The 24,212-nt window shown below is 32.2% G+C and overlaps 4 protein-coding genes across 6 annotated transcripts; 2 read left to right on the forward strand and 2 right to left on the reverse strand.

Annotated features, from left to right (window-relative positions):
- Window positions 1-280: 280 nt before the first annotated feature.
- On the forward strand, window positions 281-3,678 carry LOC110645927 (transcription factor SPEECHLESS-like). Its single transcript, XM_021799202.2, has 3 exons — window positions 281-1,282; window positions 2,133-2,663; window positions 3,423-3,678. Exons 1-3 carry the CDS (start codon window positions 878-880, stop codon window positions 3,486-3,488), a joined length of 1,002 nt encoding a protein of 333 aa, XP_021654894.2. The 5' UTR covers window positions 281-877; the 3' UTR covers window positions 3,489-3,678.
- A 1,696-nt stretch (window positions 3,679-5,374) lies between these two features.
- LOC110646708 (probable WRKY transcription factor 53) lies at window positions 5,375-7,985 on the reverse strand. Its single transcript, XM_021800240.2, has 3 exons — window positions 7,310-7,985; window positions 7,097-7,225; window positions 5,375-6,332 (listed from the first exon to the last, which is right to left on the reverse strand). Exons 1-3 carry the CDS (start codon window positions 7,630-7,632, stop codon window positions 5,699-5,701), a joined length of 1,086 nt encoding a protein of 361 aa, XP_021655932.2. The 5' UTR covers window positions 7,633-7,985; the 3' UTR covers window positions 5,375-5,698.
- Window positions 7,986-14,113: 6,128 nt separating this feature from the next.
- LOC110646719 (RNA polymerase sigma factor sigE, chloroplastic/mitochondrial) lies at window positions 14,114-18,354 on the forward strand. Of its 3 annotated transcripts, none has more exons than XM_021800258.2 (6): window positions 14,123-14,378; window positions 15,029-15,741; window positions 15,858-16,004; window positions 16,243-16,479; window positions 16,841-17,098; window positions 17,894-18,354. In XM_021800258.2, the coding sequence occupies exons 2-6, from the start codon at window positions 15,076-15,078 to the stop codon at window positions 18,089-18,091; spliced, it is 1,506 nt and encodes a 501-aa protein (XP_021655950.2). In that variant the 5' UTR covers window positions 14,123-14,378; window positions 15,029-15,075; the 3' UTR covers window positions 18,092-18,354. The 3 variants fall into 3 exon arrangements, with proteins under 3 accessions (XP_057988748.1, XP_021655950.2, XP_021655942.2); XM_021800250.2 differs by having other exon boundaries at window positions 14,124-14,378; window positions 15,018-15,741; XM_058132765.1 differs by lacking the exon at window positions 16,243-16,479 and having other exon boundaries at window positions 14,114-14,378; window positions 15,018-15,741.
- Window positions 18,355-18,626: 272 nt separating this feature from the next.
- LOC110646732 (transcription factor TRY) lies at window positions 18,627-19,580 on the reverse strand. The gene is made up of 3 exons (XM_021800270.2): window positions 19,372-19,580; window positions 19,157-19,244; window positions 18,627-18,891 (listed from the first exon to the last, which is right to left on the reverse strand). Exons 1-3 carry the CDS (start codon window positions 19,421-19,423, stop codon window positions 18,783-18,785), a joined length of 249 nt encoding a protein of 82 aa, XP_021655962.2. The 5' UTR covers window positions 19,424-19,580; the 3' UTR covers window positions 18,627-18,782.
- Between the last annotated feature and the right edge of the window lie 4,632 nt (window positions 19,581-24,212).

Here is a 24,212-nt window from a genome sequence, read left to right on the forward strand (position 1 = left end):
GCTCTTTTGTTTTGGTGTTTTCTTGCTATTCTAGTGTTTTAGCTGCTTGTGGCTGTGGTTGGTGTTCCTTGTGTTGGTTATAAGAGGGATTGCTCATTGGCAAGATTTTTTAGCCAGCAGCCCTTTCACAATCTCTCCCATTTTCATTATCTTAATAAAATTCTATTGCTTATAAAAAAATAAAGAGTGTGAAGTTTTTTATCTATTTTTTATTATGCATCATGTTTATTTTAGATAAAAGATTATTCAGTAATTTTGGTGTGTCATGCATTTTCATTAATAATTATGCGGATCTAGTCCATTATCTTATAGAAGACTCACATGCAAGTAAGCGAGAGAATACGACCTGTTTTAGACAAAGCCTTGATCAGCCCGCCAGTATTCCTTCAATACGACTGCCCTAGCTCTTCGTTGACATCCCCTTGTTATAAAAACTCCTCTCACCCCCAGTCCCTCTCCTCCTCTCTCTCTGTCTCTGGGCTATCTACTGTTTTTATTTTGATTTTGAATTTGTGGCCTTTCGATTCAGTCTTTGTGGTTTCTATCATCTTGGTTTTCAGTGCTCACTGCCTCCCCGAACACCCGAAAGATTCCCAGTAAACAACGGCAAAGATCATCAACCTGATTTCACATGAAACCCCTTAAAAGAGAGTTGATGGTGATAGTTTAGTACTTGTCATTCCAGCTCTCCTATATACTTCTTTTGGCATCCTATTTTTTTTCCTTGATCTTGACAATTTTATTCCTGTGCTGCTCATCATCTGCGCCTTCTTTTCTTTTTTTAACTTCTTCACTCTCTTCCCCTCGCATTTTAACCTGTACTTTTCTATCACTTTCCCGGGGAAAGAAAGCAAACAAAGAAAAAGGGAGGTTTACAATGAGTGACACTTTGTCTGATTTTCTAGAAGAACCTGAATTTGGCGACTCTACCTTGGACGGAGACGATCTCTTTGCTATTTTTAAGAGCTTAGATAGAGTAACCGAGTTCCCTCCAGTTACACCATCGGATGAAGTTGCTGTTAGCTCAAAAGAAAGTGAAGAAACGACGAGGCTGGTGTCTCAGAAGTCTTCATCTTCTAGTGCTCTGGTAGAGTCTGAGACTGAGCTCGAAACTTCACCAAAGAACAAGAGACAAAAGACAACAGCTTCTTCAGAGGAAGTGGTAAACCCAGATGTGCAACAAAGGATGTCTCATATTACAGTGGAGCGCAACCGGAGAAAACAAATGAACGAGCATTTGTCTGTTTTAAGATCACTCATGCCTTGCTTCTATGTCAAGAGAGTAAGTCATTCCATCTATTTCTACTTCTTTCCATGCTACATTGCTTAAGCTTTTCGAGGCCTCGCTCAACTCTACCCAGATAGGTTTACCATCAACCATCGAGATAAGAGGTGAGATTCATATATGAGTAGTCCCACCAAATGTTTGTGCTCACACAGTTCATGATAAATCAAGTTCACCGAAACTTCTTTTTCTTTTGGACAAGCTTTCTCTTAATTTACTCTTCCTTTGGTAGTATATAGACTCGATATTTTGGCCTATAGTAGAGGGGTAGAGAGTTCAAAAAGAGTAAGAAGAAAAAGGGGGAAAAAAAAGAAAAGAAAAGTGAAGTATCTATTAATTATGTCTTCTATCAATCAAAATCTACAATGGCTCTTCTTAATATTACCCATTACAGGTGATATCGATTTTTTTGTCCCCTGCATGAATTTAATTCCTTTCATGAAGTGCCGTAAACTCAATGGCCTGTCAACAATTTTTCTAAAATGATACTCAATACATCGGTAAATCTTAGAATACTCCCATAGAAGATAGCAGACAGTATATATCAGATTATTTTGTCAATAAAATAATTTTTTGAACAAGTTAGCGACGAAATAATTTTCTTCACCAGAAAAGCAAAAGAAGGAGAAGTTCTTTTGGGTGGTTTGTCTTCACCTTCTCTTTTATTGTCGTTATTATTTTTTTAAAAAAAATTTTTTGGCAAGTCTCATTTGGATAGGCCACTCACCTTCTATTTCTATGGTTCATAACTAGAAATTCAGTTTCCTTTCTGTTTTAATTCTTCCACTGAGGTTAAAACAAGTTTTTTGTATTATTATTTTACCTTAATTTCCCTTTCTATTACTAGGGTGACCAAGCATCGATAATCGGAGGTGTTGTTGATTACATCAATGAATTGCAGCAAGTTCTACAATCCCTTGAGGCCAAGAAGCAAAGAAAAGTTTACAGTGAAGTACTTAGTCCTAGGCTAGTCTCAAGTCCAAGACCCTCACCACTTAGCCCTAGAAAACCACCACTAAGTCCTAGACTTAACTTACCTATCAGCCCAAGAACCCCACAACCAGGTAGCCCCTACAGACCTAGGTTACAGCAAGGTTACCTCTCCCCCATCATTGTCAGTTCTCTTGAACCATCTCCAACTTCGTCTTCTTCCTCCATAAATGACAATATCAACGAACTGGTTGCAAATTCCAAGTCTGCCATTGCCGATGTGGAGGTTAAGTTCTCTGGCCCAAACCTTCAATTGAAAACAGTATCTCCCAGGATTCCTGGTCAAGCATTGAAGATAATTTCTGCCCTGGAAGACCTCTCCCTCGAGATCCTCCATGTGAGCATGAGCACTTTAGATGAGACCATGCTTAACTCCTTCACCATCAAGGTAACACTTGCACAAATTACGTATGTTAGTTCTTTGAGTTTTTGAGTTAATGAAAAAGGGGCAAAAAAAAAAGAGAGTTCAATTATTTAGTTGAAGTATCACAACTTACTCACATTCTTTAGAATCACTGTCCTTTTCACTTCGAATTTTTTTTAGTAGGAAAAACAACAAAATGGAAAATATAAATTAGTGGCCCAAGCACCTCAACTCAACTCAGAACTCAATCACATTCTTACTTAAATCATGAGCAGAAAATAAATTAGTGGCCGAAGCACCTCAACTCAACTCAGAACTCACTCACATTCTTACTTAAATTCTGAGCAGAAAATAAATTATTGGCTCAAGTAAGTCTCTTTAATTGTAGGTAGACAGACATGCCTTTCTCTCACATTTGCTCTTCTCTATTTCCTGTTCAAATTTCACCATTTAAACCAATTGACGAAAAGTACATATAGAATAACATCGCATATATGCAGGCTTTTCACTGAAATGATTATCTCATTTTCCATTGAAATAGCATTTTTCCCTTTTTTTTTTACACAATTAATCAACAAGAGTCTAGCCCACTTATTAACTGCAAGGATACAGCTTTATGCAATGTAGAAATGGAAATATTGATAGTGGATTGTGAAAGAAAGCTTTTTCTAGGATATATTTTGCAGGGTATTGTTTTCTTTGAATTTTAAATTCAGTAAGGAGTTCATTTTTTTCCCTTTTTCTTTAAATGATTGGATCATTAATTCTGCTTTCTTTTGACAGATTGGAATTGAATGCCAACTTAGTGCAGAGGAGCTCGCTGAAAAAATCCAGCAAACATTCTGCTAATTAGTTGGTTTATTTATACCTTTAAATCCCAACCTAACAAGTGAGTGTTAACAAGTGGAATTGCAGATCAGTCTCATGACCTGTAGTAAGTAGTTAGCTAGCTAGGTAGAGTGGTAATTACATAAAACTTTGTAATTGAGCATTCTCAATTTCTCAAGTTTTATTTTAGTTAGTGTGCTGATACTGTAAAATTCACCTTATATGAAAATAAATTTAATAATTATTAGATTAAATATTTATACATAGATTTACAGAGTCATTATATACACTTTAATTAATTGTGTATAAATTTTAATATAAATATTTAATTTAATAATTATTAAATTTATTTTTATATAAGATCAAACTTATATTAAATGTAGAAATTCAATTTTAAATTACTGAGTCAAAATTATTGTCTCTCCAAGAGGGCTTTTGCAAACATTATATAGGCTAATTAATATTACTTCCGATACATGCACGGGTTTCGCTCTTCTAGATCGCTCCATGTGCTTATTAGTTAAGTTGATGATAATTTTAAGTTTGTTTTATGGAAGATATTTTAATATTTTTTGTATTTTTAATATTTGAGATATTAAAAAAAAAATAATTAATAAAAAAATATTTTTTAATTATAAAAAATAAATTATTTTAAAAAAAATAACTTCCTCTTAAATACTTTTAAGAGAAATAATTTTAGGAGAAAGTTATTTTTCTTAAATATTTTTATTTTTTAAATTTTGATAATTTTATTAAAATATGAAACGTTTATATATAAAAAAAATAAATATGTATTATTAATTTAATATTATAATTAAATAATATAAAATATTAACTAATTAATTAAGAAGTGGTATTTTTCAAGATTATTGTATTAAAAAACAGTCTGATTATATGGCAATGTTATTTTGCATGTCAAAATTATATTTATGATGTTATTACTCATTTTCAAAAGAACCAAATGTAATTTCTTTTTTTTTTTTTTTATCGAGAAAAGGAGAAATTACTGTTTTTGAAAATGTGGTGAGATTAATTGCTAGAGGAAATGTATGAATTTCAAAGACTGTAACTACTACAATGACATGACATAAATATGGGTACTCTCAAATTAAATGCCATGGGAATCAGAACCCTAATATCAGCCACCTATCTAGCAAATCATCATCAGCCAAAGCCTTGATCGATGGATAAAGTAGGTTTCAAATTTCGAATGGGTCCTTCAAACTTGAGAAGCGGCATGCTTGACGGAAGGAAGCATGCAACCAATTGGACCACTAACCAAAACAAGCACTTCTACACAACTTACCAATCCATGTACATCTTAATATAAGTTCAACTGTTTTTATTTTATTTGGAAAACTTGAATTGAATATGGCATAGTATTTCGAGCAATGGACCACTAATGGTCCCCTGTAATCTCAGTTCCGTGGGCGTGGCTATGGGGAAATGACAATCTCAAAGGTTCATGAGTGCTTAACGGGGCTTGACCACTTGTTGAATTGTTCCAATATATTGTAGTTACTCTAACGCGTCTGGAAATATGGGCTCCTTTATAGATTTTAAGGAGGGCTTGATCCCTTGTAGAAACCACTAATAATAAAGGGACTGGGCCTGGGAGATTAACTTTCAGTGCCCAAGAATCTTAGTCAATTCTCTACACGAGTGGGAATACAACTTAAATCACTTTTGACTACGGGGACATTTCGGCTTCGGCCTTGAGAGGAAGAAAAACGTGGAGACACTCCCAAATCAAATTCTAAAATTCAAATCGGAGAGATAATTTTCACACATTTAATTTAAATTTTCATATGAAAAATCACAATAGATATATATTAAATATTTTCAATTTCTTTTTTTTTTCGTTTTGCCTTTTCTTTGAAGTCTGGCCTTGCCCAATGACCCATCAGTAAAGTTGAATTGAGATGCTGCATAGAGTAGATTATTTTAGAAATAGATTACAGTGCAACAGAAAATTGACAATTAAGGAATTACAAATGACACTCTTTGTATAGGACCTTCACCATTCACGTACATAAGGGACGAAAACAAATACAAGTACTATAACTGGCACCCATTGACGATTAATTTCTTTAAGGGGTTAACATGGAAAGATTTAAAAGACCAAGCAAAATTTTCTTGGCCTAAAAATTTAACTTATCTATATCTTTAGTAAGGACAAAGTGATGCTTCTGCTTTCTTCACTTTATTTGATTCCGAAGCTGTGCATGCAACTAGGGAAGGAATCCTGAGTTGTCAAATGTGAAGTTTGGATCAAATTCTACATTGCCAAATGGGAAATCCAAACCAACAGTGGTAGAGTCTGTAGTTGAAGTAGCGGTAGCAGAGATTATGTCAGTCAGCTCAAACTCAGAAGTCTGAAAATTCTGATTCCCTCCCACGTAATGCTGTATTCCGGTTGAAGTAGCAGAGAAGTAGTTTGTCCCAGACGTCGAAGGAGATACGAAGGATGGAGAATAATTCCCCATGAAGCTCTTATCCACCATAGAAGGTGAAAACACTCGATTTTCAGCCGTAACATTTGATGTAGAAGGAAAGTGGGAGGGAGGAACTGATTGCTCGCGCGAGTCCAATCCTTCGGTTATGACTTTAAGGCCCGAACGAAAGTTCAAGAGGAGATCTTGCGGTGGTTGTTGATTTTCCTGGGGTTGCTGGGGCTGCTCCATGCCACTGTTTGGCTCTTGATTCTCGAGTGGCTGTGAAGGAGGGAACATATGGGAGGCTTGGGTGCAAGTGTGCCTTCCACGGTAGGTAATCTCGAAGATGGTAGGGTCCTCATCGGATCGTTGTACTTGCTTTGTTGCTAAACAGCCTTGGACAATTCGATGAGTGCATCTATAATAGCCCCTGCACATTCAAATTTATGTTCTTTTATTATGAGAAAAGGAGATTTTATGTGCATTATATACAGTAAGCAGAAAGATAATGATGTGAAGTATCATGTGTTACGAAATTGCATCGTCGATATCCTGACAGTTGGGATAGGTGAGTGGAGATTCACGCAGTTATTGCGAAAGATTTGCTTTTACAATTCAATTGTATAACGCATTTTTCTGTGGCCATTATTGAGTTATAAACACTGGATTAGTTAATGGCATGCAGTAGAGAGTGATGTTGCTTGGGAGAGAACGTAGCCTAACTCATGGCCACAAGAAGAAACTATGAACGGAAATATTTTAATACTACATAAGTTCCTTCATACAGGCACTAATATTCAAAGTAGCAAGCAACTCGAGGAGATCATTCCTAGTATGTCGCTGCTTAATTGGTTATCATTATGGTATGTTTTTAGTTTTTCCGCAACATATATATCTTCTTATGCATATTTGTTAATTATAAATGCGAATTATATTGCACTATCTTAATATTTTCTCAACCCCTAAACAAGGGTTAAAATTTTATGTCTGTTTTGTTTAGTTTTTTTTTTTTTTTTTTTTTTTTTTTGATTGCAGTGGCAAGTAGCAACAGAACTGTGTGCTGCCAACAACATAGGACTTCATAACCTAGGATACTGTGTTAGAGAGTTCTCCGTACTGATGCCATGTATTTAGGGCTTCACAACTAGAAATCCAGAGAAAACGAAACTACAGGAAAATAGAAATTAAGTGTACCTTGGATATTTAGCTCCAAGTATGTCTTTCTGGCCATACTTTCTCCAGCTAAAGCCATCATCAAGAGGCCCTTCTAGCCCCATCCCTGGGCTAACTCGCACTTGTTGTGTCCACCTTGGCGTGCCCTTCCTGCAGAATTAACCGACATTTAGATACAAACCCAGCCAAAGTTAGTATGTAAAAACACAAATGAGATATCATGTATATGTATGCCTCTTCCTAGACCCATCTTTAGGGTCGTGGTCCTTGAAGTCCCGGTCAGAGTCTTCACTCCGGGGACTTCCACTTAGAGAAGGCGGCGACTCATGAGACATGGCGACCGATCCTGTGGGATTTGGCTCTCTTATTGAGCTGCTCAAATTTAGCATCGAAAGTGCCTTTTCATAGGAAGCTATGATCTTCTGGACCAACATTTCACGGGTTTCTCGGGAAGAAGATGGCACGTTGAGATGGATTTGGAGCTGCCTTGCTAGCTCTCTCCCTAGAGTTAGCTCGTTTAGAACATTCTTTTGCTCCCAATCTCCCAAGTTCTCCATGTATAAATTAAATATCACCCAGAAAGGGCTACACCAATGATTTGATCAAGTAATGAAGGCTGACTGTTTCTGTAAAGCTTGTGAAATATAGTGAACGGAATTTCTAGCTCATGTAATCACGAGAACACAGAAAAAGGAAGAGATCATATTATGATATGAAATAGCAAGTATATGATGAGAAGCTAAAAGTAAGCTCTTGTACAAGTACTGAATTGTGGAGGCAAATGAAGGAAAATGGATCAACTGAAAAGGGCCAAACTCATAGAACATAAGAAAATAATCAGATATTTTTGTGGGTTTTGAAATTGCAAAAGATATAAGATTAATAAGCTGGGGAATGAGGGTGGGTTTGAAGGGAAAGCCTCTTTTTGAATAAGGAAAAGAGGGAAGGTGAAAGGGGTTTGTAAGAGAGAAGTTTGACGTAGAAAAGTGGCATTAAGACTGGTCTTTGGTCATAGGAAATGTGGTTCAAAGGGTGAGGAAAGTCCAATTGCTGACCATTTCAACTTCCCATCTTCACTTTTACTTTCTTTTCCCCCTTTTTTGGTTTAGACACTCTCTCCAGATTTTTCTTTTACATTTTAATTATTAATTGTTCTCCCCTATGGTGATTTTTAAATTACATATACAAATTATATATATATATATCTTGATTAATCTATTTTTTCAAATAAATTTAAAAATATTTTCACATTTAATTTATATTTAAAAATTATTTCTTAATTAAATATTAAACGTAAAAAAACCAAATGAAGATAATAGATATAAGATTCTTTTATTAAATCATAGCCAGAATTTTGAGAATTAATGGACATATAGAATCTTTTAGAAAAAATTTTAGATAGATTTAATTTATCCGTAAATTAAATATATAACACAATTAGAAATAAATATGTAATTTAATATTTAATTATTTATTTATATTTATATAATTGTAAATACGGAAGATATCAAATGATTTAATTAATTTAATTTACAAATGATGTAATAAATTGAATTTACCTAAAATTTTCTCAATCTTTTAAAGTAATTCTAGCTTTTGTCTTGATGCTATTAATTTGAGACAATAATTTCCATTTGTTTGATGTGATAAAAACAAGTAATTAAGTCTGATATATTTATTTAGTCTAATTTAATTTAGTGATTATAAATATATTATTTAATTGGCAAATATTAAGTTGGAGTCCATCTTCTCCGAATCTCCTAAAAAAAAAAATTGATATATTTAATGGTTGTTAGTATATAAATTTTTTATTAATAAATGCAAAATCAACGAGTAACATGTAATAAAAGTAATTTTTTTATATTATAATAATGGTTAATTTTAAAATACATAAATAAGACTATTCGAATTTTATTATTTCCTCCCTTATATATATATATATTAAGAATAACTTCGTTAACTTTAATAATTTTAAAAATAAATTCTTTCACTTGACTAATATATACAAAATTCAATTTAAACCGAGCCATCAAAATCGAATTATTATATTTTAAAATTTTAATTAAATTAAAATGTATGAAAAATTGAATCAAATTGAACTGTTTTAATTCGGTTTAATTTGAATTATGGTTTGATGAATTTTTTATTTATACTTAATTTTTAAGTTATTTAGTCTAATTTTAATATTTATTTAAACTTAATAATTATTAATTAATAAAATTAAACAATTTATATATAAAAAAATATATAAAATATATAAATTTTTTATAAAAATAAATTAATTTAAAAATTAATATAATAATTCGATTTGATTTAGTTCAATTAATTTTTTTTAAATTAAATTAAATTAAATTAAAAATTTTAAAATTTAAAATTAAATTATTTTAAAATTTAAATTAAATTATTAAATTAAAACAATTCGATTTTAATTTATTCGCGGCTCACCCATAAATAGTTGCATCTCCGATTGAATGTGCATTATTTTGGTATATATCATGTCTTGTGCGACAAGCTACGTTACCAATGATTACGTTTGCTTGCCTTAGTTAAACTCTTGTTAAATACAACCGTTAATTGTGGCACACGTGGAATCGTGTTACCAGGGCGTGAATTTGCCCTTTAAATATCACATTATATTGACCACATACATTCTATGTATGCCAAATTATTTATTTGTAATATTTTTTTTTATTTTTTCCCCTCTTTTCAACTTTCCTTTTAATTCGCATTATAGCTTTCCTTTTATACTTTATCATCTCCATATACTAACATGTGGCATCATGCACTATGTTTTAATACATTAATATATTAAATAAATAATTATTTCATATAAATATCACATTTACAAACCTATCAAAAGTTTACAAGATTCTACCCACTTTCACATACGATCGTACTAATAGATTTAAACAAAAGCTAAGTGTAGAAATGCATAATATATACTTGCATTTTCTTCTGATAAAGAGAGTAATAATGTTAGGTTTGAAGCAAACATTAACAAAAGGGAAATTGCGTCACTTGTGGATAACGTGGTCTAGCCACTGATGGTAGACAAGCAGAGGAAGTAAGAGATGAAGAAATTTCGAGGATGGTGAAGAAGGGGGGGGGATCTCTAGCAGGTGGTTTCCGACACGTTTGGACCAATTCAAAAATCAATGATTTCAATGTAAGAAGAAGTGGAGAAAACACCTTAAAACATAAAAGTGAAGTAAACTCTGCAGTAACTCCCAAGTCCGAAGCGAAGCGGCTGTTTTTCGTAGAGAAGAAGCTTATTAATTTCCACAGCCGCAATACAGATGTGGGTTCACACTCGCGCCACCAAATGGTGGACCAATTGGGTTTAGCGCGTGGAAATTCTAACGACTCTCTCACATCACTTTTCAACTGGGTCATACCTGGACTGGGTCAGAGGCTATATCTGTCATTTACCACTTCAATATTATGCTTGTAGACCTTTTATGTTTCAATCCGCACTGGTATAGTTAGATTGTAGTGGGCTCGTCGTCTGTCCCAACCCAATCCACATCAGCCACCTGTCTCTCTTTTCTCTACACGCCACCAAAGACCAATTACTAATATTCAAAACTTAAATTTAAAATCTTATAATTTTAAAGATAAATTTAATACTATTAAATTAAAATTTATTATAAATTCTCAAATTATATATTAAGTTTATGGGATTATTACAACATATATTCCTTACATGAACAGCTTAGATAAGTATTTTCTATTTTTTATTTACAGTTTTGAAATAAATTATGTAAATTTTAAAAGGCATATTTTCATAATTTGGTATATATTCTTACATTTGCAAAGGTGTTAAAATTAAAATTAATATTTTTCAATTTATATACTATTTTATAAAATATAAAAAAAAATCAATGAGAATCCACACATTAGGTAGGTAAATCGACTAGTAATGATATAATTATGATTTTTTTTAATAAATTAACTTTTTTTTACATAAGTAATTGAGCATAAATTCACACTTTTTTTATTGCTTACTAATGTCTAATAAGTATTTTTATGATTTTCAACTTATTCGGATGTTAATTTACTTCCAAATTGTAAGAAAGAATCTTATTTATACGAATTAAAGTTATGTTTAATAAAGTGTAATGTAATAAAATATAATTACATTTATATATTTGATTAAAAATAAAAATATAAATAATGTAACATAATGATAATTTTAATATTTGATTTATTTATAGTGTTAATAATAAGTGGTAATTATTGTAATGATTGGTAATCAAATAATAGTAGCAGCAGTTGGTTAGGTGATAACGATGGTAATGTGAGATAATAGTGGTGGTGGAGGTGATAGTGGCTAAATGGTGATAGCGATGATGGTTGTAGCGATGATGGTTGTAGCGATAATGATAATAGTAACATGGTGATAGTGATAATAGGGTGGGATAATAATGGTAATAGTAGTAGTAACCATATAATGGAGTTGGTAGAGTTGATAACAAATGGAAAAAAAAAAAAAATCAAAACTAATATTTATGATTATATATATTTTTGTATATAATGATCATTATGTTATTTTAAAAATAATTATTTACATTATACAATTACCATTCTATTATATTAATTTTTTTATCACCGAATAATATAATTAAATATGTAATGAAATCATAGTTACATTATAACTTTAGTTACATTATACTAAATATGGCCTAAGAGCATTATATTAAATTAATAGTTGAATATGAAGTATAGGTAAATAATTAATAATACGATGATAACTTATTAATTAAGTATAAAAATATTTAATTTTCATTAATATCAATTTTAGGTAGGCAATAATTATGGGTATATTTTACTCGTGATATTTTAATTTAAGACTCTATAACTATAATAATATAATATACAAATTTTAATTTGTAACATAAAACTATATCAACATTAATTTTAGTACTACAAAACATCATATTACTGTCTATAACCAATTTATAGGTTACATTGTCTATATAAAATTATTTTTTAAAATAAAATACTTTTCTATCCTTAAATAAACATGCTCCACTTATTGATCTTATCTCTACACTTCTCCCTTAGGCCTTCTCCTTTTCTCCTCCATCTCTCTCACGATCGCTTTGCCTTCTCTATGTTAATCACCAAAGCCACCATAAAACCACACCATCACTACTAGACATGCGATTGACCTTGAGTAACTCCAATGATGCCTGTCAGTTTTGACCCCTAATCGCGACCCAAACAGAAACATGAGGAACATGCATTTTGTCCATCTCACGACTTGAATTTTATTTGCACGAGTGACAAGTTCATTTTCACTTTTTGTGAATATGGAGCTTTTAGGAAGGTTATAATAAATGTAAACCTCTAAAATGGTGTGATTTGAATACCTGGCTCTCACACATTACAAGTTAAACTGGTCAAAAGCTCGTGCTTCATTTTCATTGCAATATTACTTGATATACCTTAGTAGATGCTTAAAAATGTTATGGGTGTGACTTGATGTTCTGGTTTGATCCATCTAGACTTGCAATATTATTACTATTAGGATAGTTAGATTTGCACTTTTTTTATAATGTATTTTTTATAACATTTAATGTTCTTTTTTTTTTCTCCCTAAAATTATCAGGCTTGAAGAGTCTGAACTTTGTAGATAACATATATACAAATATTAAAGAGTAATGTATGAAATTCAAGTCTTTCAGTTCATTTGGTTTTGCAGTCTTTTATGTTTGATGAAAGTCCTAAAAGAACTATTCTTTTTGTTTATAGCTCTATTCACAATGGCTCTTTTTTAATAACTAATTGATAACAATTTGATGATGGGCATCATGTCATATTTATGCAGGTAAGTTTATGCCTACTTGTGTCTAGCACTTATGCTTTTATGCTAATTTGCCAGATATTCTACAATTTTGAACTCACTAAATTTGTTTGAATAAGTACAATACACAAGTAAAGAACAATTCCTTTCTCATTTCAAAAGTTACAAAAGCTAGCAGATACCAAAACTCTTATCACCTACTATAATTTCCTATATAGGTTTTTGAGAAACTCGAGTATGAAATGGCATTTTCAATTGCTATTGAGAATGGCATGTGTTCTTAATATGTCTAGCTTACAATCTTTGACATGGTGAATCATAGGTATTTGGCAAAACTTGTTTGAAACTAATTTTGTTAAACTCATTACCATCAGAAGCTGATTCTTGAATTTGAATCTTTATCCAACTTTAAATTACTTGTAGGTTAGGTGCTCCTTTATATTGATTTGTTTTTCTTGATTTTGGGCAAATTCAAAATTTTCTTCAAGTGCAAAATTTCTTAGGTGCAGATGATAGCCATTTGCTGGAAAATCAAATAGATAGATAATAAAAAATTGTTATATTATTTTTTTTCAAATTACTATATTGCTAAAGATTTTTCAGTAGGTTTGCACTTTTTTATTTCAGCAATTTTTGACAAAGAGGAAGAGATTTGAGAGAGAGATTAAAAAAAAAAAGACACAGGAGACTGGTGAAGAAAGACAGAAACAGAGAGGATTAGGCAGGTAAAGAAGAAATAAAAAGGAGAGAGGAGTGGTGAAAAAAAAAAAACTCAATGATATTTTAGTCTCTTGAAACTTTAAAAAAAAAAAAAAAAAGAATAATGCCAAAATAATTTTGTAACCTAAAAAGTGATTATAATAGGTAAAAGTGATTAATATTTATGTGATTTTTTTGTTATATATTAAAATTCATATATCCTACTATTATAACACCCTAAATTCAGGTGCCATTGATGAAATTCACCCAAATAATTATCCTAATTTTAAAGACATGCTTTTAAACTGGCCGCGATTAGGAAACGTAAGGACACCCTAGACCACCACATTCGCTGGACCCTACAAGCCACATCTCGTATGTCATTTCCAATGAGAACCTTCCACGTGTTATAACACCATCCATAAATTCCTTCAAAATATCTCCTCTTCCCACTATAAAGTGGCCACGTAAGACCTCAGAGATACTATTTCCTACTTCGGCTCTGGCCACGTCGTCACCTCGATTCTTATGTCGCAATCTTTGTGTCTCACTTGTCACGTTAGTAACCGTTGATACGATAAACCCATGTTTCTATCCTTTTGATTATTCAGAGAAACGACTCGTGGACACCGTACTTTACATGTTTATGATTCTTCTTTCTTCTATAAAAGCTCAAAATAAGTTTTATTTTTGATCCCCTGTGTTCTTCTGCTTTGAGTCTGTTCTAGAAATCACTACCTCTAGAAATCGGAGATTCTGCGTGAAGTGGGAAATTTGGGTGTTGCTGTATTTATCCAGGTATGCTATTTTTTTTTGCGTTTCATATATATTACGGCATGGTTTTTGAAATTTTTTTGTTGATTTGTAATAAGCTGTGATGTTGATTTTCTGCAGATCTTTACTTTTCATTTGTTTTATTTTGTTTCTGGTTAGCTGTGCATGTTGGTTTGGGTGTTTTTCTATAATAGATTAACGTTAATTGCAAATTCTTAGCTGGGTTCTATGGTTAAGTGTATCCAGTTAGGTTGATTGTTAATTATTATTTTCTTGGTAATTTAGACGTTCCATCTCCATGAGATTTTTAGTTTCTTATGGTTTGTACGTGCATGTTGGTTCGTGATCAGAACTCAAGAAAGCCATAATGCACGAAAATGAGGCGAGGCTGACTGGTTTAATCAGGCTAATGTTTTTCTTAATTCTGTTGAACCATAGAATCAAAATGAGGAAATGCTTTCTCTCCACAAAGAATTTATGGGGAGAAAGAATAGAGAGATTTATTTAAAATTTCAGTAGAAAGGGGAATCATTTATCCTAAAAAACCTTAATGTAGGGAATTTAAGAGTGTGTGTGTGTGTGTGTGTGTGTGTGTGTGTTCATATGACGCCATGGTGAATGGTGGATATGGATTCTCAGTAACTGCACCATTGTTGTTTTCAGTGTTTGTGCAGTGAGAGGAAAGTCCTCAGTCACTTAAAATTCTCACTAGGAACTTGGCATGGGAGTTGTAACTGCTTCTAGCTCAGCTGCTCAGACAACACTAGGATTCAGCACAAAAATTTCAAATTACAAATCCACAGTAAAAGGATCGTTGATTGTGGCATTTAAAGAAGATAAATCCAATAACACAGCTTTGATTGCACCTCGTGAGCGAATCCCGTTGCCTGTACAGCCACCCAAAGGGAAGAAGAGACGAGGAAAAACTAACAATGAATTGTCTTCAAGCACCTTGGAAGTGGATTACAATGAAGCTGCTGCTAAGCTTGAAAATTTATACAAGCTTAGCCCTTCAACTGATGCGTCTGATGTAGATGTAAATGTCTTGATTGGGAAAGGTCAACGAAGGAAAAGGAAAAATGGTGAAGGTGACAAGAAAGCAGTGATTCGAACTAGTAAATTTGTTGTTAAGAACCCTGCAAAGAAAGCTAAACGATTGAGCCTTGACAAAAGAATTGCAATGACGAAGTACAAGGCAGAGGAAGTGGTAACTGCAATTAGGAAGAAAACAGATGCTGAGGATGAAGATGAAAAGATTGAGGAACTTGTGAGGGATTATTCTGCGTCAACTGATTTGGTCAGCTTGGAATGGAAAAAAATGAAGATACCTCCAGTTCTCCCTTCAACAGAGCATACCTGGTTGTTCAAGTTGATGCAACCCATGAAGGTGAGTATTGTGTGTAGACTTTTTTGAAATGTCTTCAATTTTGAAAATTGATCATTTGCATTCTTTGATAAGAACTGGTAGTTTTTGTTGCTTAGTTACATGTGTGTTTATGTTAGGCACTCCTTCAAGTGAAAGACCGTTTGCAAAAAAAATTGGGTAGAGAACCAAATAAAGGTGAATTAGCTGAGGCAACAAATATGAATGTAGAGCAAGTAAGGAAACAGATAAGAGTTGGTCAAGCCGCAAGAAACAAGCTAATTAAGGTAACTGTTTATATCCATTGATTACAATGACTGTTAGTACAAGTAACTGAGTTACTGGGGGACAATAATATTGTTGATGATATCAGTTTGAATAAATTACTTAACTTTTAAGTGCTTATGGTTTTTGTCCAATTTCATATTTGGGTCAAAATGGATGGTTAATGTCCTTCTAAAACATGAGAATGTCTCATCTTTTTGAAGAAAGAACTTTTATTTATAATTCTTTTATCTGTTGCAGCACAATCTCCGGCTTATATTGTTTGTAATCAATAAATATTTTCAAGACTTTGCAAATGGGCCCAGATTTCAAGACCTTTGTCAAGCAGGAATTAAGGGACTTATTACAGCAATTGATCGCTTTGAACCCAAAAGGAGATTTCGGCTCTCAACATATAGTCTTTTTTGGATTAGACATGCCATAATACGTTCAATGACACTCTCGAGCTTTACACGTGTCTCGTTTGGTCTTGAATCAGTATGTTCTCTTCATACCTAAGCTTCTTTCTTTCTTTCTTTCTTTTTTCTCCATTTCTTCAGAATATCATGATGATTATGTGTGTCCCATTTTATTTTCATTCTAAATAAAGGTTTTTTGTTCCTTGGAGTGCTTGCTGTTGCATCTATGTCAGAAGAATCAGTTGCTAGTCTATATGGATCCTTTTCCTCCACTTAGCTACCCTACTTTCCATTAGCTGTTGCAAGTCTTGAGCATCAAGTAGACCATAAAGAAAGATTTAGAAAAGAGCAATGTCTATATTGAAGTCTGGTTCGGGTGAGCATTGGTTGCTGCCAGTGAATGGGGATACATTATGACATTCAAACTTCAATTTTTGCAGGTAAGAGTAGAGATCCAGAAAGCCAAACTTGAGTTGTTGGTTGAACTTCAAAGACAGCCGACAGAGGAAGAGATTAAAGAGAGGGTGGGGATCTCTCCTGAGAGGTATCATGAAGTAATGAGGGCTTCAAAACCTGTTTTCTCTCTACATTCAAGGCATGCAGTTACCCAGGAAGAGTTCATCAGTGGGATCACTGACATTGATGGAGGTGATAACCGGAGGCAGCCAGCTCTTCTAAGGCTTGCTCTTGATGATGTGGTAATTATTTATCCTCCCAAAACCTTGGATTTTGTACTGTGTTGATTTCTCTCTTTAATAGCTTATAAACCTTGGATTTTGTAATGTGTTGATTTCTCTCTTTAATAGCCTATAAACCTTGGATTTTGTAATGTGTTGATTTCTCTCTTTAATAGCTTATAGTTTAAATCTTACAGGAGTTAACACTTACTATGCATTGTTCAACCAGAAGTGAACAAATGGTTTTATTTCGAGGCCTGTTGAATTTTCTTTCAAAGTTTTTCTATCATAATTTTTTTGATCTTAATGTCTTTTAAGTTAAGAGGGTGGCTTTGGTGTGATGGTAAGGTTACTCTGAGGTCACAAGGTTCGACCACGGAAATAGCCTCTCTGCAAAGCAGGGTAAGGCTACATATATCAATCCTCCCCAGAGCCCATAAGTATGGGATGCTTCGTGCATTGGGCCACTTTTTTTTTTCTTTTAATGTCTTTTAACCTGTTTTTCGGTTATATCACTTATTTGGACATCTCTTCGATTAAGATGCATAAGCACAAGGCACTTGCTTTACACTTGGACTTTGAGATTTTGAGAACTTGTTTGCTATTTGAGGGGAAGTTTTTATTTCCCTGGGGATAGATTTATTTTATTAAATGCTTCTATAGTTCTTTTATATTTCCCTCCTGGAGGAAAGTACACATGATTGCTTTAATTCTCCCTTGGATCCTATTACAATTGTCATTACTAGATAAGTTCAATTGGTTGTTATCATACTACTATCAATAACGTTTTAATTAATTTCTGAAAATCCTTAACAGCTTGATTCTCTAAAGCCAAAGGAGAGCCTAGTGATCAGACAGAGATATGGGCTAGATGGTAAAGGTGATAGAACATTAGGAGAGATTGCTGGAAATTTGAGCATGTCAAGAGAAATGGTTAGGAAGTATGAAGTTAAGGCACTCATGAAGCTCAAGCACCCAGCTAGAGTTGATTATCTTCGCCGTTATGTTGTCTGAATTGGTGAACATCATAAGGTTTTGCTTACATTACTTACTCCCCTCCTATGACTACTCATCAACAGTTGCTGTATACTAATGACCTGTATCATAGTCATTTTTAACTACATGAAAATAGAAAAATCTCATACAATGTAATATACTTCTACGGAATTTGGAGATTTCAAATCACCACATATACATGTAATAGTGTCTCTCCTTTAAAATCTGATAATCCCTCGTACATTTTATGTATATGTATTCAAATTCTTCACTGACTCATATACGTTGTGTGTTCTATTGATGTTTGCATAAGCATGAATCATTATTTTATCTGAGGAGTTCCACCTCATCTTATCATCAGACCTCTAAAATATGATTTCAAGATTCATGATAAGATATTGGCACAATGCTTTTGAACGGCTTATAAAGGCATTAAAATTCCTGAAAGAATGCTTGGCACATATACTAAAAGAAGCTTGCCTTGGAACATCAATTGACCTGTGTCTGTGCTGTGCAGAAGATGTTATGAGAATGTGTTATAGATGGAGAATCGAATAAGAAGTAACTTTTTTTTTTTTTCGGTGGACTAATACGAAGTAACTTTTAAAACTCTTGCGAAAACAATAAATATAGAAGAAAAACACTTGAACGAATAACACATTTGAAGCCATTACAAGTTGGTGACTTAAGCTTAGAGTACTTTTTAACACTATGCAGTTTTTCTCTTCGCTGCAAACCCTTCACGGTGTCTCATTATCCAAAATCTCTCTATTTCTTCTGCTTTTCGGCCTGGAATCCGGCCGGCTATCAAATCCCATCTGAAAAGAAGTCGTTAAAAATGTAAAATGTATATGAAATGAAAAGACGATAGAACCTGAAAAATGCTATTCCAAATAGAAGGCATTTTGAATTAAGAACAAGGAAAACAAATTATAGCATTACACTTTTCTCATTATCTTATAATTGCATTCATAAGTAGCAGAAATGACTCCATTATTGAGGCCAAATGTGCTCATAGTTCAATAGATGTTTTTTTCTTTGAAAAGAAGGAGAGGGGTGGCTGGTGGTAGTAGCTCCCATTACCTCTCACCAACGAGGCTATACATTCTGTAGATGAGATCTGCCTCTTGTTCACTCATGTTTATGAACTCCCATTCAATACTGCTAACCTCTGCATGCATAAAGACTAGAGAGTGAGTAATCTCACTATATGAATCAAGCATAAGAGATTAAAAAGCTAGAAAAACTAAATATGATTGAAGTAGAAAAGGGAAGAAGAAGATGAAGAAGAAGCTAGCCTTCAAATTCAAAAATGGTAATTTTGGCTTGTTTCTGGTGGCATCGGTCCATAGTTTCCGACCTGACGGAATGGCAAACAAAAAAAGAGAGAAAACTGGAGATCTTCCAAAGCCCAGAAAGGGGTGGGGAAATGGAAGTGTGTGTTTGATATAAATGCCAAAATGCTGCTCAACCAACCTGGAAGTTGTATGTCAATCATGTTGTGTGTTTGTTGACTGGTAGCTGATAACACATCCATAGTCATAAAGATGAATCATTTTAATTTTGTATCTTATTACAAACCAATTAATTTTTAGTTTTGGTCCCTTTTTAACCTAATTGTGGGTGCACATAGGGCTAGGGGTTATCTTTCTTCAAGTGATTAATAGCACCATCAACTAATAAATTAAATAACAAGCAAGTCAGACTCGTATTTGATTGTTGCAAGTCCTATGTATTATATTAATATATAAATGCATAGGTAGGGTAAAATAATGTTATCATAGGTATCTGGGAGAAGTTCCATGAACCGGTTCTCCCTTTTGCTATTTTATAGAAATCTTTTCCCAACATAATTTAAGTGTTGTTCTTCCTCGGTTTTAACGAGGGATTAATTTATTACATGAGCATTTGAATCTGATTAAATAGACTTGTTCTTGTTACTAATGCACAGATCTGATCTCTATGAGGAAGATCGATTTATATCATTAAATGAACACTCAATCTCTTATAAAAAAATTACTGATCAGATGACTTTTAAGTGAGTTGCTAGTAGAAAACCTGATATGAATGATCAAAGAAGCGCAGAATCTTTCAGCATTCCACCATGAACCGATTGAAGGACTTCTTACATCCAAATACTCTCCGATTAAATTTTCTTTATATATAATGAAAATTTTTTTATGCTAATTAACTAATAAATCTTAAAATTAATAGAAATTTTCATTCAAAACAAATATGATAATACAACAAAGTTAAGAAAACTAAAGTAAAGATCTAAATTAAAACCACAAACATCTAAAAAACACTTTCATATATTATATTATACTTGTATGTAATTAAGTAGACAAGAAATATTTTTATTTATCAATAAAATCTTTCATTTTGTCTAAAAAATTCAAAATATCCATCTTATTAGATATAATACTTTATATTCCCAAATTTTTTATTATTCCCAAATTTTTTGAAAATTTAAATTAGCGCTAACAATAAAAATTTAAAATTTTCCAAATTTTACTATTATAGCTAATTTTTTTATTATTTTAGAAAATTTACTTTATTTTAAACATTTATTATTTTAAGTCAACAATCAAAATTAAAATGAATTGATGGTTAAAATTATAATATATCAATCGATTGAAATAGAGAGCAATACTCAAATTTTTAACAATCCCATCATTCTCATCTTCTTTCCACCGTAGATAGATTATATATAAATATATAATAAATTTTATATCCTGATGAAGAAAAGGATCTCATCTGAAGGATTTTGGAGTTTAGACAAATTCAATGGATGCGCGCAGTTTGAAAGTCGACGGGCACAGATATTTGCTTTATAAACATGATGGACAAGCACTTGCCAATCTGCCGTCAATAAAAGCTCAGCATATCCTATAAATTATTAATTCCCAATAAATTAATATTGTCAGTTTAAATCTCTCTAAAAGTCAAAATTCGCTGAGGGTATTGTCAGATAAACATATTATAATGAACGATTTGCAGGAAATGCAAAATCTTGGCTTAACATGGGCTTGGAAATAATTAACCAGTTAACGTACACTTATGATAACTTAATTTAATGGTTAAGCTTGAATTTGCTGATGTTGAAGTGGGGGCACGGACTTTAAAATATGAATATAACTAAGTTAATTAGACCTTAATCTCAATTAAATCCGAACCCTCCATAAGAATAGAAAACAAATGATTTCCACATCAGCTAGTTCGTAGTCCTAGTCAGCCCTAAGCAAGGTCAACTTTCAGCACATGTAACGCATGCAAAATTCTTACGCTCTACCGACGGTATATGTAAAGCTTTCGAGTCATACAATGGATAGCTCTCAATTCTTTTTTTTTTTTATTTTTTTATTATTATTATTATAGTGTAGAAGATTTTCCACATGGGCAGCTGGGCTGGCATGGCCTGGTGGTGGTGGGTGTGGCCTTCTGTCGGGTTTAAGTTCATAGTTCATACTTCCTTGTCCTAGACCTAGTCAAGCGTAAGCAGCACTAGCTTTTGAACATGTCCATTTTTTTTTCTTTTTTTTTATTGCATTTTGCATTTTAAGATCTTGTGGAGAAGAGTTGAATCTAGAGCATTATCCAGGTGAGCGATGTCTTAGCCACTAGGTTAAACCTGGACCGACGAACATAATCATTAAATGTATATAGCTCAATCACTTACACATGTTCATATTAAAAATGAATCAATATGTTCTATTTCATGAGTTCTTGGTGTACAACTCTAATATTTTTCCCCATAAATTCTCTCACTTTTCATGTGGTTTCCACATTGTGCACCTAACCCACGATCCTTATTATATAATATAATTTGAGCCTAAATATATGATCAATTGAATGCAAATTGTAGCATATCTGAGTAGTCTCAGACATCATTACACTTGAAAAGGCATCACTTTTTGGCTAATGAAAAAAAAAATTCTGATATTGCTTAGCCACCTTCCTTGCTTTGGCAGATTAAAGTCTATGGTGCTACCCAAGTGGGTTTCGTACCCATCACATTGTTGCGTGTACCCAAAAATCTACCTTTTTTCTGGCTTAGCTAAGAGAACCAGTTACAAATGAATATGCACTGCCATCTCCAGATTCTTGTATTGTGCTTTGTGACTAGAACCTTTTCTCTATTCCTTTTATTATTTGATATCTTCCCTTCACAAGCTTCATTTATGTTCTTTAAGGAGCCTGAAATTTTTCGTATTATGCAAGGAGGAAAAAAATTTGGAATGATGTGAACAAGACAATTCAAGAAATGTGCTAATTGTCATTTTCGTTTAACTTAATTCATAAAGGCATATTATTAAGTTAATAAATCTGAATTCGAGGGTTCATTTTTATAATTTTTAACTTAACAAAAAAAAAATTGACCAATGGCAATCAGTCGTCTATGGTACACATGGACCATCATTTTGATAGCTACTCATGGATTTTAGCAAGTATATCCTTTTGTGCATGTGCATTTATAATAGCAGTCGTCACATCCAAGCATCCATGTCTAATATGGCATTGGGTGGTTCCCATAACCGACAAAAAGCATTGGCGTGTGTTTGATACATATTTTTTATATGGCAAAATATTTAATTTAGTATTAATATTTATTAAAAAAATTTAATTTAATTTTTTTATTAAATAAATTTAAAAATTTTAATTTATACTCAATTTAATTTAAAAATTAAAATTTATAAACTAAATTTCTTATTTTTTTGTTAAATAAAAAATAAAAAATTTTAATTTCTTAATTTTGATAATAAATTTCTTAATTTTTGGAAAAGTTCAATTTATTGATAAATTAAATTGAATTTAATTAAAAAATTTTAAATTAAATTAGATAAAAGTTAAAAATCATTAAATTAAATTTTTTCGATAAATAAATAAGGGATGTAATTGAATTTTATTTTTTTTAATTTATATTTGATTTCTGATTTGGCTCGAAATTTTATAATTCTAAAATATATTTTAGCACTACTGCAACTAAAATTCATGGATTGTATTTTTCTTTTCAGCTTATGAATATATTCTTAAATACTCAAACTTAATTTGAATATAGTTTAAAATTTGATTAGTTAATATGTCTAATTCCAAAAGAGATAGCTAGCCATTTCAGTGCTTGTCATATGTCATTAATAGGGCTAATTAATAGATTCACTAGGAGTATTAAAAAATAATGCTCACTCTTTTACAGAAAAGTGGACTCTCTCTATAATGTAGAGAACAAGTCTCATATGATTGTAAAAGATAATGCATTTACCCCGGATACACCTAATAAGTTATCAATTAACAGAAACCTGTCATGTGTACACTATTTTACAACATTCAAGTACTTGACCATGACACAAATTAAGCATCAGAAACCCCAACTGGAGGATTATAGATAGAATGTTTGAGTAATTGAAGCTAGAAATAATAAATATAGTTTGGTTCCAAGTAAAAGTTCTTCCCATGTTATAAGAACCATTACAACTAATAAATGTCAGGATTGGAGCAAATCTTTTTTTTTTTATATATATTCATTAATTAAAAGATTTCTACATGTTTGGAACATTCTTTTTGTAAATTGATTTTTAGAACTGAGGTCGCATAATCAGTTAGATTACGATATCCTACTTTATTTTATCTTGATTAGCTTTACCCTTTTTTTAATTAAGGTCGATAATATTTTTAATTAATTTGACATTTCAATATTCAGTATAGTTTGATTGACTCTAGAATTTAAAAGATTGGTATGATTGAGTTATAGAATTAGAAAAATATGAAGATCAAAATTCACTCTTCACTCAAACTCATCCATTGAGAATTTTTTAGTACTTATAAAATGATGGTGCTGTCTCTCTGCTGACATGTTGCTTAAGCAATTCAGTTCGGATAAAACTATGGTTTCATTTCTAACAATGAGGAACTGAAGAATGGCAAACTTGCACTAAAACCTACTTTAATCAGTTGATGCAAGTTCTACTTGTAACAAATGGAAGTAGTATATATCCTAACACTATTTTAAAACATAAAATATCGAATGTTAGCGGTGAAAAGAGAAAGATGAACCCTAAATAGAGTAAAATAACTAAAAATATTCATATAATTGATTCAATTAATTTATAATTAAGGCTTAATTTTATATTATCTATTGTTT

This window comes from Hevea brasiliensis, chromosome 13 (assembly GCF_030052815.1).
Source record: "Hevea brasiliensis isolate MT/VB/25A 57/8 chromosome 13, ASM3005281v1, whole genome shotgun sequence".
In the NCBI taxonomy this organism is placed as follows: domain Eukaryota; kingdom Viridiplantae; phylum Streptophyta; class Magnoliopsida; order Malpighiales; family Euphorbiaceae; genus Hevea; species Hevea brasiliensis.

Bases quoted from the DNA above. Each gene is read 5' to 3' on its own strand.
- LOC110645927 (XM_021799202.2), top strand. From the start codon at position 878: ATGAGTGACACTTTGTCTGATTTTCTAGAAGAACCTGAATTTGGCGAC. The intron at 1,283-2,132 runs GTAAGTCATTCC...TTCTATTACTAG, and splicing joins CTTGCTTCTATGTCAAGAGA to GGTGACCAAGCATCGATAAT. The intron at 2,664-3,422 runs GTAACACTTGCA...TTCTTTTGACAG, and splicing joins TTAACTCCTTCACCATCAAG to ATTGGAATTGAATGCCAACT.
- LOC110646708 (XM_021800240.2), bottom strand. From the start codon at position 7,632: ATGGAGAACTTGGGAGATTGGGAGCAAAAGAATGTTCTAAACGAGCTA. The intron at 7,226-7,309 runs GCATACATATAC...TTAATTCTGCAG, and splicing joins AAAGATGGGTCTAGGAAGAG to GAAGGGCACGCCAAGGTGGA. The intron at 6,333-7,096 runs GTACACTTAATT...TTGAATGTGCAG, and splicing joins CTTGGAGCTAAATATCCAAG to GGGCTATTATAGATGCACTC.
- LOC110646719 (XM_021800258.2), top strand. From the start codon at position 15,076: ATGGGAGTTGTAACTGCTTCTAGCTCAGCTGCTCAGACAACACTAGGA. The intron at 16,005-16,242 runs GTAACTGTTTAT...TATCTGTTGCAG, and splicing joins CAAGAAACAAGCTAATTAAG to CACAATCTCCGGCTTATATT. The intron at 17,099-17,893 runs GTAATTATTTAT...AATCCTTAACAG, and splicing joins GGCTTGCTCTTGATGATGTG to CTTGATTCTCTAAAGCCAAA.
- LOC110646732 (XM_021800270.2), bottom strand. From the start codon at position 19,423: ATGGACCGATGCCACCAGAAACAAGCCAAAATTACCATTTTTGAATTT. The intron at 19,245-19,371 runs GCTAGCTTCTTC...TTATGCATGCAG, and splicing joins TACCATTTTTGAATTTGAAG to AGGTTAGCAGTATTGAATGG. The intron at 18,892-19,156 runs GTAATGGGAGCT...ACTTCTTTTCAG, and splicing joins TATAGCCTCGTTGGTGAGAG to ATGGGATTTGATAGCCGGCC.